The 12831-nt window shown below is 57.2% G+C and overlaps 1 protein-coding gene across 1 annotated transcript in view; it reads left to right on the top strand.

The window, feature by feature from the left end:
• Nucleotides 1-12831, top strand: part of PPL (periplakin) — a 28364-nt gene that overhangs the window by 1225 nt on the left and 14308 nt on the right. The window contains exons 2-9 of the mRNA XM_027737993.2: nt 8842-8941; nt 9595-9749; nt 10212-10332; nt 10822-10947; nt 11298-11339; nt 11466-11627; nt 12074-12181; nt 12654-12749. Of these exons, the coding sequence (XP_027593794.2) occupies nt 8842-8941; nt 9595-9749; nt 10212-10332; nt 10822-10947; nt 11298-11339; nt 11466-11627; nt 12074-12181; nt 12654-12749 (910 nt within the window). The remainder of the gene's footprint in view (nt 1-8841; nt 8942-9594; nt 9750-10211; nt 10333-10821; nt 10948-11297; nt 11340-11465; nt 11628-12073; nt 12182-12653; nt 12750-12831) is intronic.

The raw sequence follows: 12831 nt of genomic DNA, 5'->3' as shown, positions 1-12831 counted from the left end.
GGAGCGGGGCTGTGGCGCGTAGGAGGGTGTTCCCCGCGAGGGGAGGGTGCTGCCCTGCACAGGGGATTTGCTGAGCTGCCTCTGGTCGGGCTGGGGCTCCGGTTCCAGCCCCGGGGACGGGCTCCCCCGGCAGCCCGGCTGGCTCAGCAGGGCCGCCCAGGCTCCGGCTCCCAAAGCCCGGGGCACACTCTGCTGCCAGATCTGCCCTGGGGAGCGCAGGCAGGAGGAGACGGGGGTGGCACAGAGCCCTCTGAGCCCTGATGGTCCCGGCGTTCCCATGAGTGAAGGGTGGTGTAAATACCCAGTCGCATTTCTGGTCTTCAGGGGCTGGAAAATGAGAAACCCCCACCTGGGCTTGGCACCTGGGCAGCTCAGCGCTCCGAGAGCATCAGGATGCTGCGAGGCAGGAGGGGACAGACCTACTCTGTGCTGGTTGATTACTCAGCACAGCACTGGGACTGGGGACAGGGTCCCTACCCTGCACTCTGAGCCCTGCCAGTGCTGGGTAGGGCACTGAGCACTGCCCGTGCTCCCATCATCAGACCCTGGGGTGCCCACCCTGGGGCTGGGGCTGGGGTCCCTATGCTGTGCTCTGAGCCCTGTCAGCACTGGGTACCCCGTGCTCACCTCACCCACCGATGGATGGGCTCAGGAAGGAAGACAATCTTCTCTCCACCGCCCTGCCTGGAGCCCAGCAGCCCTGGGCAGGTGCCAAAGCACCTCTGAAGTCTGCGGGCCAGGCTGAAATCTCTGCTTTTCTGGCTGGTGGTGGCTCAGGAAGCAGCGCAGGGCTATGGCCCGGGGCCACCATCCCTCCCTGCGCCCCGGCTGTCCCCGCACACCTCGGGGAGGGCTGTGCTTATTAGCCCCAATTTGTTAATTCCTGCCTTGGAGTTTACAAACATCTGGGAATCCAGGGAACACTCCCACCGTGTGGAAACAGCCCCACCATCAAGATGGGGAAGCCGGTGCCTGACCGGTTAAACAACTCGCTGAAGGAGGATTGCGAAGAAGTGAGGAGCTGCTGCGCCCCGGCCCCTGCTCCAGGCACTGCCAGGCTCCCGGCCGGCTCCTGCCCAGCTCTGCGCCAGAAAAACACGGCAACGCTCCTAAAATCCACCGCCCGCCCCCGCCGTCAACAGGGACCGAGATTTCGACACCGCCTAAGCCCGGCCTCATCCTGCGCCTGCCGGGACACGGGGGCTGCTCCTCGGGCAGGGCTCGGTGCCAAGGGGCTGCCGGTGACAGAGCTGTCACAGCACAGTGACAGGGCACTAACCCAGCACCGGTTTGGCGACTGTCCTGCCAGCACGGGGATCCCGCCGAGGCTACGAGCACAGCTCAGTTAGGCAGGGGCTGCCCGGGAAACATCGTCCTGCAGTGGGTCAGAGCCTGATGAGGAGCCATGGGAGTCTCAGTGGCTTCTTTAGCCTTGGGTGAGCCCTTCCCATGCTGGGAACATCTTGATGAGCAGCACTGGCAAGTCAAGATCCCTGTGAGTCTGTGCAGCCCAAGGCAGGCACTGCAATCTCTCTGTGAACAACACTCTTTGTCCCCCTGGATGTGACAGCCACCCTGCCCCAACCCCAAACTGGCCCTCAGCCTCCCATCCAGCAGGACCTGGGTCCAAGTCTCTCTTTAGCATATCTGCTGCAGCTCTGGCCTGGGTGTGTGGTCTCCAGACTCGGTCAGTGGCCATCCCCATCCAGCCCTGGGCACGAGTGAGCATCTCCCTGCCTTGGCTGGGGAACCCCAATGATGGTGACATTTCTTGGTGGCTTTATGCTCTTCTTGCTTCCCCCATCCCAGTATCACAAGGCCCTGGGGATTCAGTTGGGAATCACGACCACTGTATTGTTGCACAGATGTGTGTCCCTGGAAGGGAAGTCAGAGGCCTTGGATGGGGATGTAGTGTGGGGGAAATTCATCAGCCTCTTCCACATTATCTTCCCCAAACTCTTGCCATGCTTAGAACACAGGACATTGGCTTCTCTCTTGGAAAGGCAAGGCTTGGGAGGAAGAAAACAGTGAGGATGGTGAGGCCCTGGCACAGGTTGCCCAGAGAAGCTGTGGCTGCCCCATCCCTGGAAGTGTCCAAGGCCAGGTTGGACGGGGCTTGGAGCAACCTGGCCTGGTGGAAGGTGTCCTGCCCATGGCAGGGTTTGGGATGACATAGTCTTTAATGTCCCTTCCAACCCAAACTGTTCCATGATTCTGTGATCCTGGTGGAAGAGGTCAGCTCTGCTCTGCTCCCATATGGAAGAGAAAGGGTGTTTAGAAGTCCCTTCTAACTGAAACCATTTGATAATTTTATGCTAAGAAACTGTTCAGCCTTCAGAGTTGGTGATGAAACTCTCCCTCCTGCAGCAGGAAAGATGTTCATCCTAGTGAAAGCATCCACCCAGGAGGGCTCCCAGCTCTGGAGCCCCTTGACAGTGTCAGGAGCCCCACTCCCCATCTAAGAGGGGGTGCAGGCAGCTGGGACAGCTCTGCCTGCAGGGCTGGCACCCATTTCCAGAGGCTGTTTGGAAGGGCTGGAGTGAGCACAGAGCCCAGACAGCAGGTGAGTCAGGAGCTGCTCTGTACTTAGGGCAGAGTGAGCCCTGCCATCGCCCGCCCCATTCCTGCTCTCATTTCCATGCACATTACAATAATATATCACCATTCCTACGAGGGAAGATAAATGTAATTGAAGCAAGCTGGGCTAAGCACAGCAGCCCTGCTGTCCAGCTACGCCCTGCCGTGGGCAGCCTGACAGACAGCACACTGCTCCCGAGTTTTCAGCCAGATCTTAATCTCTCCCAAACCTGAATTACTGTAGCCAGAGCCCAGCCCTCGTGTCCTGTGCTCTGCCACAGTTTCACTCCAGAGTCCTTAGAAGCAGCACAAGGGAATTCTGTGCAGTGGGAGCTGTGGCTCCAGGAGCTTTAAGGACATTTACAGCTCTGTGCTGTGGCCTTCTGGGGTTCTAGTCCTTCCTAAAGTCTGGCCTCCAGCAGCAGTGCTGATATGGGTGTGTTTTTTTATGAAATCTGGATAAATGGACATTAAAGGGGGATGGAGTTGAGAGCAGCAGTGGGTGGTCACTGCCTGCTGCACCAACTCTCCATCCCAGTGGTGGGATGCAGGAAGCAGGACCAGGATCCGTGCTCAGACCCCAAGCTCAACCAACTCACCTGTCCCTGGCCGAGCTGTCCCAGCAGGAGAAGCTTCTGTTGTGGGAAGGTTTCCCAACAGGAGGGCATGATCAGCATCACTGAGCAGGGCAGAGCCCTTCCCATTAACCCTCCCAGATTCACGGGACAAGCTCCCAGCAGGAGCATTCCCAGCTAGAGTGGTCAAAACTCCAAGCATGTCTATTTGAACATCCTCCCTTGACGAGGATTAGGGAAATAACCTCCTTGTTTGGAAAAAATGGAAACTGAGTAATCAAAGGGATTTTCTACCACTGGCCAGCGAGTACAAAACCTTTGGACACCCTGGAGACACTGATATTAGGGAGGTTTGCTCCAAAAAGTGCTCTTGTCAGTGAGGGTGCAACCTAGTGAGAAATTCATCAGCCTCTTTCCACAAAAAACAGGAAAAAAACAGGAATAGAGGAAAAAAAGTCCAGATTTTAGCAGCAAAGTTTCTGTATCACAATAATTATCATCATATTTGTCTGTTGAGAACCTCTCTTAATAAAAAACAAACCAAACAAATCACAACTAAAACACTAAGAAAAACACCAAAACCCTAAGAAAACCCAAAAAAACCCCCACTTAACTCTAAGAAAACCCTCTAAACCCTCAGAAATACCCAAGCCTCTCTAAAACAGAGCATCACCTGAGGTCAGAGTTGGGGTACATGGAGGGAATGGTGTCTACCATGGAGCAGCTGCCTCCTCCTGGCCCCCTAGCTGGGAGAAATCCAAAAAACCCCTCCCATTCCTCATAGGAATGACCTGGGATCCTTCACCCCAGTCAGGCAATCCACCAGTTGCTCAAGGCAGCATTGACAAGAAACTCTTCTGCCGAGCACAGCTTTCAATGAGAGAGATCATTTTTTCCTTTTAAAGTTTTCCAGAAATGGCAAAGCCAGTTTTTCCAGGCTTTTTTTTTTTTTTTTTCTTTCCCTGTTTTCATCTCTCAAACAAAGCCTTATCTATTTCAGCAGAGCAGCTTTGCATTTCCCTTCCCTCTGCCTCAGCCTCGCAGGGGCCATGCCCTGGGCACCTTTGATCCTGGCTCTGCTCAGTCCCCCGTGTGCTGCCCTTCCCAGCTGGGCTGGGGCCAAATCCTGCCCTTCTCCCTCCCCAGCTCTGCTCCATGCTCTGACCAGCCCCTCCTGCCTGTTTTTTGGCCCTGGCTTCCCTTTGCCTTACCCTGGCAGCAGCTCTGCTCCAAAGCCTGGATGCATCCCCTGCTCTTCCCAGCAGCTTCCCAAAAGAGCCACGTCCTGCAAATCCCATCCACACACCTGTCCCGGGATGGCTGAGGCTTCCTGACTGGTTTGCCCATCACCTTGTGCTTCTCCTCCATGGAATTCTGGAATGGCTTAGTTTGGAAGGGACCTTAAAGATCATCTCATTCCACCCCCTTCCACCAGCCCAGATTGCTCCAAGCCCCGTCCAACCTTGGACACTTCAGGGATGGGGCAGCCACAGCTTCTCTGGGCAACCTGTGCCAGGGCCTCCCCACCCTCACAGCCAAAAATTCCTTCCCAATATCCCATCTAACCCTTCCCTCTGGCAGTGGGAAGCCATTCCCCCTTGTCCTGGCACTCCAGCATCTTCTCCCCTCACAGCAGAGAAGGGCATAGGCAAGCCAACCCCTTCCATCCCCTGGCATGGAGATTTCAGCCAGGCTTCAGCTTTCCCAGCCCCTGCTTGGCATCCAGATGGATGCAGGGACCACACTCACCCTTGTGATTTATCAGCATAGACCCAGCTGTGGAGGGCACAGGAGGTGATTAACAGGGCTGATGTTCTCACATCAGTAATGTCTAAGTTGGGTGATGAAGTGGCACAGAAGTGATAACTCTGGAGAAATAAATACAGAATAAGAGAGATTTTACAAGAGAGGTTCCCGTTCTCTCCTGTCTCTGTATTTGTTCCTGCACGCTTGTTATTCCTGCATTTCCAGCAGCAGTGGGATGAGTGGGAGCTCACACCCCCCTCCCTGCTCAGGGCTCTGTGCTGTGCTCAGCACAGGCTGGGGGGCAGAGGAGCAGCTCCCCATGCTGCAGTTTGAGATCCAGCTGCCATGGGAGGTTTTATGAGAGTTCCCTGTCCCACAGCCTCAGCTGGTGACTCTCACATAAATCTCAGAGGTGGAGGGAGCAAACAGCTCTTCTGTTGTGCGTCAGGAGAGCCGAGCCATGCCCACAGCCGAGCATGTCCTTGCTTGCTCCAGGTGAGCTCTGCCTTTTCTTTTCCCTGGTCACCCAGGTGCTGCCCATGGGAGCAGCAGTTTCTGGATTACCAAGCAAACCATCCCCTCCCTCACAGGGAATGCCATCCTCTGCCCCCCTCTGCCCCCAGCCCCGACACCCGCTCCCACTCCCTGCAGGGGTGGAGAAGGGATGTTGCCCACCCTGGGGTGCCGTGGGGCCGGAGTGTGGCTCTGCCCTGGCACGGTTCCCTGAGCCATGGGGAGGGTGGGAGGGATGTCCAGGGGCAGCACCCCCAGGTTGGGAAGCAGCTGGCAGGGCACAGGCAGCCCCAGGGGTGAGTAAGGGGGGTGAGTAGAGCTCATGGCTCAGACCCAGGGGAAGAGCAGGGACAAGGGGATGGGGGGCACATCCCTGCCTGGACACATCATCCCCATCCCAGACCGGCCTGGCAAAGCCAGACCTGAGTAAGAGGGTCAGGGCCTGGCTGCTGCACTTGCTGGTTCCCGGGACCTGGGATCAGTTTTGCTGATGGAAAGCGAGCACAAAGGCCAGGCCAAGGCTCCAGGCTCAGTTTTGCCAGACCAGATCAGCAGCAGCAGCTTGGGAAGCCGTGGCTGAACCGCAGCATTGCCACAGATCCCAGAAAATCCCTGGCTTAGTGTTATTTCCCTCCTACAATTTAGAAGCTTCAGTCAAAGCTGGAACTAGAAAAGCCCCAGACCTCTTCTGATTTTGGGGATGGTTTTTCCATCCATACTGTAGATAAACTGATACCCTGAAGATCCATCCTTGAGCTTGCCAGAAACATGGAGACCAAGGTAGGGAACGTGGAGAGGAGCTGGCAAGTGCTTCCAGCTCTTCCCCAGCCCCACTCAGTGCTGCTCCAGCTCCCGGCTCTCACAGCAAAGTATCCCAAGCTCCCAGCTGGATAATGAGCCTCTCCCAGTGCCAGTCCAGCTCCTGGCTCTTGCAGTGAAGCATCCCAAGCTCCCAGCTGGATAACGAGCCTCTCCCACCCTCAATGCTCAGGTGGCCTCCAGTTCATCAGTGGGAGATGAGGAAGGTTCCTTGGTGGCTTCAAGCTTCGAGCTCTCCTGGGATGCAGGGGGTGCCAGGTCTGAGCAACCATCACCTGAAGACACCCAAACACGTGCAGCACGTTTCAGTCGCCCACTTCAAACCACCTTCTCTCCACTGATTTCATCTGATGTTTTCCCTGGTTTATGTGGGATGATGAGGGTTGGAAGAAACCCCAAAATGGGTTTTGAGGAGCTGCTTCTACCACTGCAGCAGGATCCAGCCACTCACATCCTGGTGCAGCCCTGAAACCCTCCAGCTGGGATTGTTGAACAGAGAATGAGAATCACCCTTGGAATCGTTGCAACCACAACTTCCAAGGACCCCTTCCTTGGCTCTTTTGCTCAGGAATGCCCACAGGGTTCAGTGCTGATGCAAGGCAATCCCTTGGCTCATCAGGAGGTGCCAGGCAGGAGCAGCCACAGTGACAGGCACAAACCTCTGAGTACCATCCTAATGATGCAGCTTCTATAAAAAGAAAAAAATCAGTGTAAACCCTGCCCACGCCAGAACTTCCCAGGGAAATGTGAACTTTCCTGGAGCTGTCAGATGCTACGAGGCTCCTGCAGCCTGGGCAGGCTTTGAGGTGGGGAGGAACAAGCCCAGAGCTGAGTTTTGGATTGTTCTGCTGAACTGAAGCACCAGCACACGGGGCAGGTGGGAACGTGCCCTGGAGCTCGGCACCAGAGTCCCTTGGGAGGTCCCTCCAGTCCAGGAAAGACTTTGAGGTGCTGGAGCATGTCCAGGGAAGGGAACGGAGCTGGGGAAGGGGCTGGAGCAGCAGGAGCAGCTGAGGGAGCTGGGGGGGGCTCAGCCTGGAGAAAAGGAGGCTCAGGGGGGACCTTCTGGCTCTGCAACCCCCTGACAGGAGGGGGGAGCCGGGGGGGGATTGGGCTCTGCTCCCAGGGAACAAGGGACAGGAGAGGGGAAACGGCCTCAAGCTGTGCCAGGGGAGGTTTAGGTTGGATATTGGAGAAATTTCTTCATGGAAAGGGTGGTCAGGCATTGGCACAGCTGCTCAGGGCAGAAGTGGAGTCCCCATCCCTGGAGGGATTTAAAAGCCGTGTGGATGTGGCACTTGGGGACATGGGTTAGTGGGGGCCCTGGCAGTGCTGGGGGAATGGTTGGATTTGATAATCTTCCAGGGCATTTCCAACGTAAATGATTCCATGACTGTACCTGGGGACGCAGGAGCCTTCCATGCCATGATCCAGCTGAGCTGGGATGCTGGTGCTCCACCAGCCAGCCCTGCTCTCCCCAGCCTGCCCCACTGCCCTCAGCTCCTGTAACAGCAGTTAACACTTCCAAGGTCCATATAACATTAATTCTCCCACCACATAACGAGGTCATTAAGACTCATTATCTCCACTCTGTAGGTGGTTGGGATTGGACTGAGCCAAGCCTTGGCTCAAGCCCACATGACAAAGCAGCACAGCTGGGACACAAGTGCCAGCCTTGCCTTCCCTGTGCACTCTCCAGCTGCAGGGATTTGGGGAGCACCCCCTGCTCTCTGCCTGGTCTGTGGGCAGTGCCTGGCACACGGTCCCTGGAGCTGCAGCCTCTCCTCGCAGCCAAAGCAACAGCAAGGAGATGAGATGTTTAAAATAACCCCAGCAATGCAAAAGCAGCGTCACGGGTTGTTCTGCCTCTGCTCCAGCTCAGCCCTCCCTGCTCTCAGATGGGAATATTTGGGCTGGGCCTGCTCTCTGCCAGCCCAGCTGTGAACAGAGAGGCTCAGGCCAGGGTCACTCTGGGAGAAAAAACAGTGCCCAGCAAGGGAGAAAGCACTGAAAGAGGTGCAGGGTGTGTGATCCCACCTCTTTATCTGGTTTAGATTGTGAGTAACTCCCCGCAGAGGAGGAAGCCTTGACCATGGCAGGGAGGGGCACAGCAGGGCTGTGGGCAGGGGTGCCCAGGGGATGGGCATCAGCCTCAAAAGAGCCACCTCACCTGTCTGCATGGGGACCCAGGGCCTCCTACTGCTCAGGCTCCATCATCTCCTTCTCACGTGGTGGGATGGTTGGGATGTCTGTGCGGGGCCAGGACTGAATGATCCTGTGGGTCCCTTCCAACTGAGGATATTCCATGATTCTCTCCCTGTCCCCTGCAAACAGCTCTTCTCTTTCTTGCCCCAAAGCTGAGGGAGGCTCAGGCTCACCTACAGCATCGCTCCCATTCCCACATCCCCCACCCGCCCCCCCTCCTGGCACAGCAGGAGTATTTTGGAAAGTGTTGGAGAGGCAGCAGTGAGTCACTCACAGCTGCAGGGGCTGGCAGGCTGGGCTGGCCCCCGGCCACCCCCGGGGTCATGGCACGCTGTGGGCACCCCCGGGAGCAGCTCAGGGCTGGGGCTGGGTCTGCGGGGTGACAGGACCCCCTTTTTCTCCTCAGCATCTCCAGCAAAGAGCTGACCGAGCTCATAGAGCGCCTGCAGAAAAATGCTGACCAGGTGGAGAAAAACATCGTGGAGACCGACTCCCGAATGCAAAATGTAAGCCAGCCATGGTCCCACACACAGGGCCTCCTCTGAGCAGCCCCCTCTGCCCTCCCCCTCCTGCCCCAGCCCCTCCCAGGTCCTGGGTCTCATCTCCTCTCCTATGGCACACGTGGTGGCTCCCCATCCCTGCAGCAGGAACCCCGGGTGTGATGGTCTGTAACCGAGGGGTGCTTGGGGCTTATGGAAAGAGAGTGGAAGGGTGTAACAGGCAACTGGGCCCCAAAATTCCCTCCTCCCCATGGCTGGGTAGCACTGCAGAGGGGGGATGTGCAACCCTGGATGTGCATCCCAGCAGGCAGGATGGAGGCAGAGGGGCCTGAGCCATCCTCCTCTTCCAAAGGGTGTGATCCATCTGGAGGTGATGCAGCCCCCGGCCCTTCCTCAGGAGGCCACGTTGGATGGGGCTTGGAGCAACCTGGTCTAGTGGAAGGTGTCCCTGCCCATGGCAGGGGGTTGGAACTGGATGGTCTTTAATATCACTTCCAACCCAAACCATTCCATGATTCTGTGATAGGTGAGGGGAAAGCAAAACACATCACGGGAGGATGGGGACAGCAGAGGCCCTGCCCACCTCCACTGCCCAGGGTGGGATGACCTCTTGGATACCACTTGTTTGCCCCTGGTGACCCTTCCCGTGCCCTCCCCAGGACCTGCACAAGATCAAGGCGGGGCAGCTGGCGCAGTACAAGGACCTGACGGCGCAGAGGCTCTCGGAGTCCGACAAGCTGCTCTACGTGCTGGATGGGGACGCGGCCATCGCCCGGCACATGAAACATCCCCAGGGGGACATGATCACAGAGGAGTGAGTACACCAGGGACAGCTGTCCCCAGAGCCCTTCAGGGGACACACACTTCACCAGGGGCTCTGCTCTGCCCCTGCCAGCAGCGGTGGGGTCACTACAGGCTCCTCTGCATCCCAGTTCCCATTAAAGTGTGTATCCCACAGCCATCCTTGGGCACATGTAAAGTGAGGAGGCTGCCCCTGCTGATGGTGGAGTGATACCTGTCCACTGTGCCCCGCACTGTCCCCCAGGCCCAGCCTGCCCTGAGCCCACACCATGTGAGCAGAGGATGGGAGCACAGGAATCTCTGCCCTCTCCCTCCCCAGCCATTGCACAGCGTGGCTGCTGCCAGCCTGCCTGGGCTCTCTGGGGTTCCCTAAGCAGAGCCCCTCCTCTATGGAGGCCTGGGAGAGGATGCACCAATGGTAATGCCAGCCCATGCCCACATCCTGCATCCCACCCTCATCTTTCCCTTCCCGCAGCATCCGGCAGCTGAAGGAACGAGTGACAAACCTGCGTGTGAAACATGACCAAATCTACAACTTCCCCCTGCAGCACATTGAGCCCCAGGTCAACTGGTCAACAGTGATCGAGGAGAAACAGGTACCAACAGGACCACCAGGGCCACTGCCCGGCCAGTAGCACCAGCTGGGCAGGACCTGGTGCAGCTCCCCGTGGAGAAACAGGCTCTTGGAAAACTTCTGGGCAACTTTTATGCTGGGAGCAGCTAACAGCATGGGAAGGAGGCAGGGGAGGGGCAGAGGTGATGGGACAAGGCCAGGTGCTGTGGCACCAGGAATCAGTGCTCGAGGTGGCCTTGCCTCAGTGTCCCCAGTCACCACCTGCTTTGGGCTCTACCCCTCAGCCCTTATTTATCATTTATCCCAATCCCCACATCCTTCCAGCCAGAACAGGGTTAAACTCCCAAACTGGCTTTCCCATGGCTGCCCTTTGGCACAGCTGATTTCACCCATGGGCACCTGCCCTGGAGCCCATCCAAGCCCAGCTCTGTGGCCACCTCCAAGAGGAGTTCCCAGGCCTTGGCCCCCTCACCCCATCCCCATGGCTGACCCCAACTCCTCTGTGCCACAGGACCTGTTAAGCAGCAAAGGCTTTGGGACCGACCTGCCGCTGGTCAACAGCCAAGTGGAAGAGCACAACATCTTCCACAACGAGGTCATGGCCATCGGGCCACACATGGCCAAGGACGGCAGCAAGGTCAGCTCTCCTGCCCCTTCCCTGCTGCCCCACAGGGTCGTCCCTTTCCTGAGCCGTGGGTGAAGGGGGGACATCCCACCATCTGAGCTGCCTCAGCCCGGAGCAGGTCGGGTGGGTGCCCAGATCCAGCCCAGCCTCAGAACCCACCAGCTCCAGCTTTACAATGGGACAAACCCCATAAAGTCACATCCTGCTCCATCATAAAACCACATTCCCCTCCACCCTTGAGCCCCTGCCAGACCACCGCTCTCCAGAGACCGCTCCTAACCCTTGCCTAACTCCTAAACCTTGCCTAACTCCTAACCCTTGCCTAACTCCTAAACCTTGCCTTGCTTCTCCTCTGTTACCAGGAATACCTGAATGATTTCCAAGCCAAATACCAGAAGTTGCTGGTAAGAGACTGAGATCCTGGGGGCAGAACCCTCTTGCAGAGGGTCCCTTGCTGGGGTGTCCAGGCAGCCCTGGGGGACCCACGGAGAGGAGCTTTGTGCTGAGCTCTCCCCTCTGCCCTCTCCCAGGCTGGCTCCCAGCAGCGGCAGCAGGATCTGACCTCACTGCAGGATTACATGCAGCGCTGCACCAACAAGCTCTACTGGCTGGATCAGCAGGCCAAGGACAGGACCCACTACGACTGGAGTGACCACAACCTGGACTATCCCAGCCGGCGCCGCCAGTACGAGGTCCGTGCGCTGGCTGGATGGGGACTGGCTGGGGGCTGTGAGCAAGGGGAGTGGGCACGGCACCAGGGGAAAGGGCAGGCTTGGATGGGGGCAGGAAATGTCCCTTCCCCCGTGCCTCAGTTTCCCCCAGTGCATCATGAAGCACTTTTGAGATGTCCAGCTGATAGCACGTGGATGGTAAGGTTAATCCTCACCTCTGCCAAAGATAACACGATGAGGAAGCGTAGCAGCTTCCTCATCCTCCTCTGCCTTACCTCAGCATTGGCTTGGCAAAAGTCACATATTCAGCAACATCTGCAAGGGAGGGAAAAGTGAGAGCTGCAGTGGGGGAACATCACACTTCACTTTGTGGAGCTGTTTGAACCCTTTCAGAGTCACTCAGTCCCAGGACATAGCCAGGGTCCCCTCTTTGCATAGGGATCAATATTTCACTTCTCCCCACCCAGAACTTCATCCACCGGAAGCTGGAGGAGAAGGAGGAGGCCATCAACAAGCTGCACGCGGATGGAGATCAGCTGCTGGCCCAGAATCACCCCGGGAAGAATGCCATCGAGGTGAGCACCAGGGAGGGGGCACAGCTCCCACCCAGCCCTTCTCCAGAGTGGGACTTGCTGCCAACGCGACTCGTGACTTTAGTTCCTGAGATGCCAAGTGGGAAAAAGCCTCCTTCACCTGCAAGTGTGTAAACGGCATTGGAGGAGCAAAGATAAACCTGAGGAGCTCTTCCCATCTTCCTCATTCCTGTGGCAATTACCCTGTGCCCACCCACAAAAGATAAATTATTCTTTATTTGATGGGAAGATGGACACAAGGATTTGCCTCCTTCTCCCCAGCCCCACATTTCCATTGGAGCATCCCAGCTTTGGGTATTGCCATCCTAGCTTTGACCCGAGAGCATCTGGGTGGCTCCAGAGGGTGCCAAGGAGTTGTTCACTCAGGAAGGCAACTGGTACTTTCAGGTGGGCAGCTGAGGCTCTCCCCTGCCATGGGGGTCCCACTAACATCCCCTCCCACCCCGTGTTGCAGGCTCACATCGAGGCCGTGCACGCCGACTGGAAGGAGTACCTCAACCTGCTGATCTGCGAGGAGAGCCACCTGAAGTTCATGGAGGACTTCCACAAGGTACCAGCTCCCTGGGGGCAGCGAGTTGTTGGAGCCTGGAGAGCAAGTGCTGGGTTGCGGGAGATCACAGAAAACAAAAACT

This window comes from Pipra filicauda, unplaced genomic scaffold, assembly GCF_003945595.2.
Source record: "Pipra filicauda isolate LSUMZ 115617 unplaced genomic scaffold, ASM394559v2 scaffold319_size1146426_pilon, whole genome shotgun sequence".
Taxonomy (NCBI): Eukaryota; Metazoa; Chordata; class Aves; order Passeriformes; family Pipridae; genus Pipra; species Pipra filicauda.
This window is presented reverse-complemented; position numbering and strand designations above follow the sequence as displayed.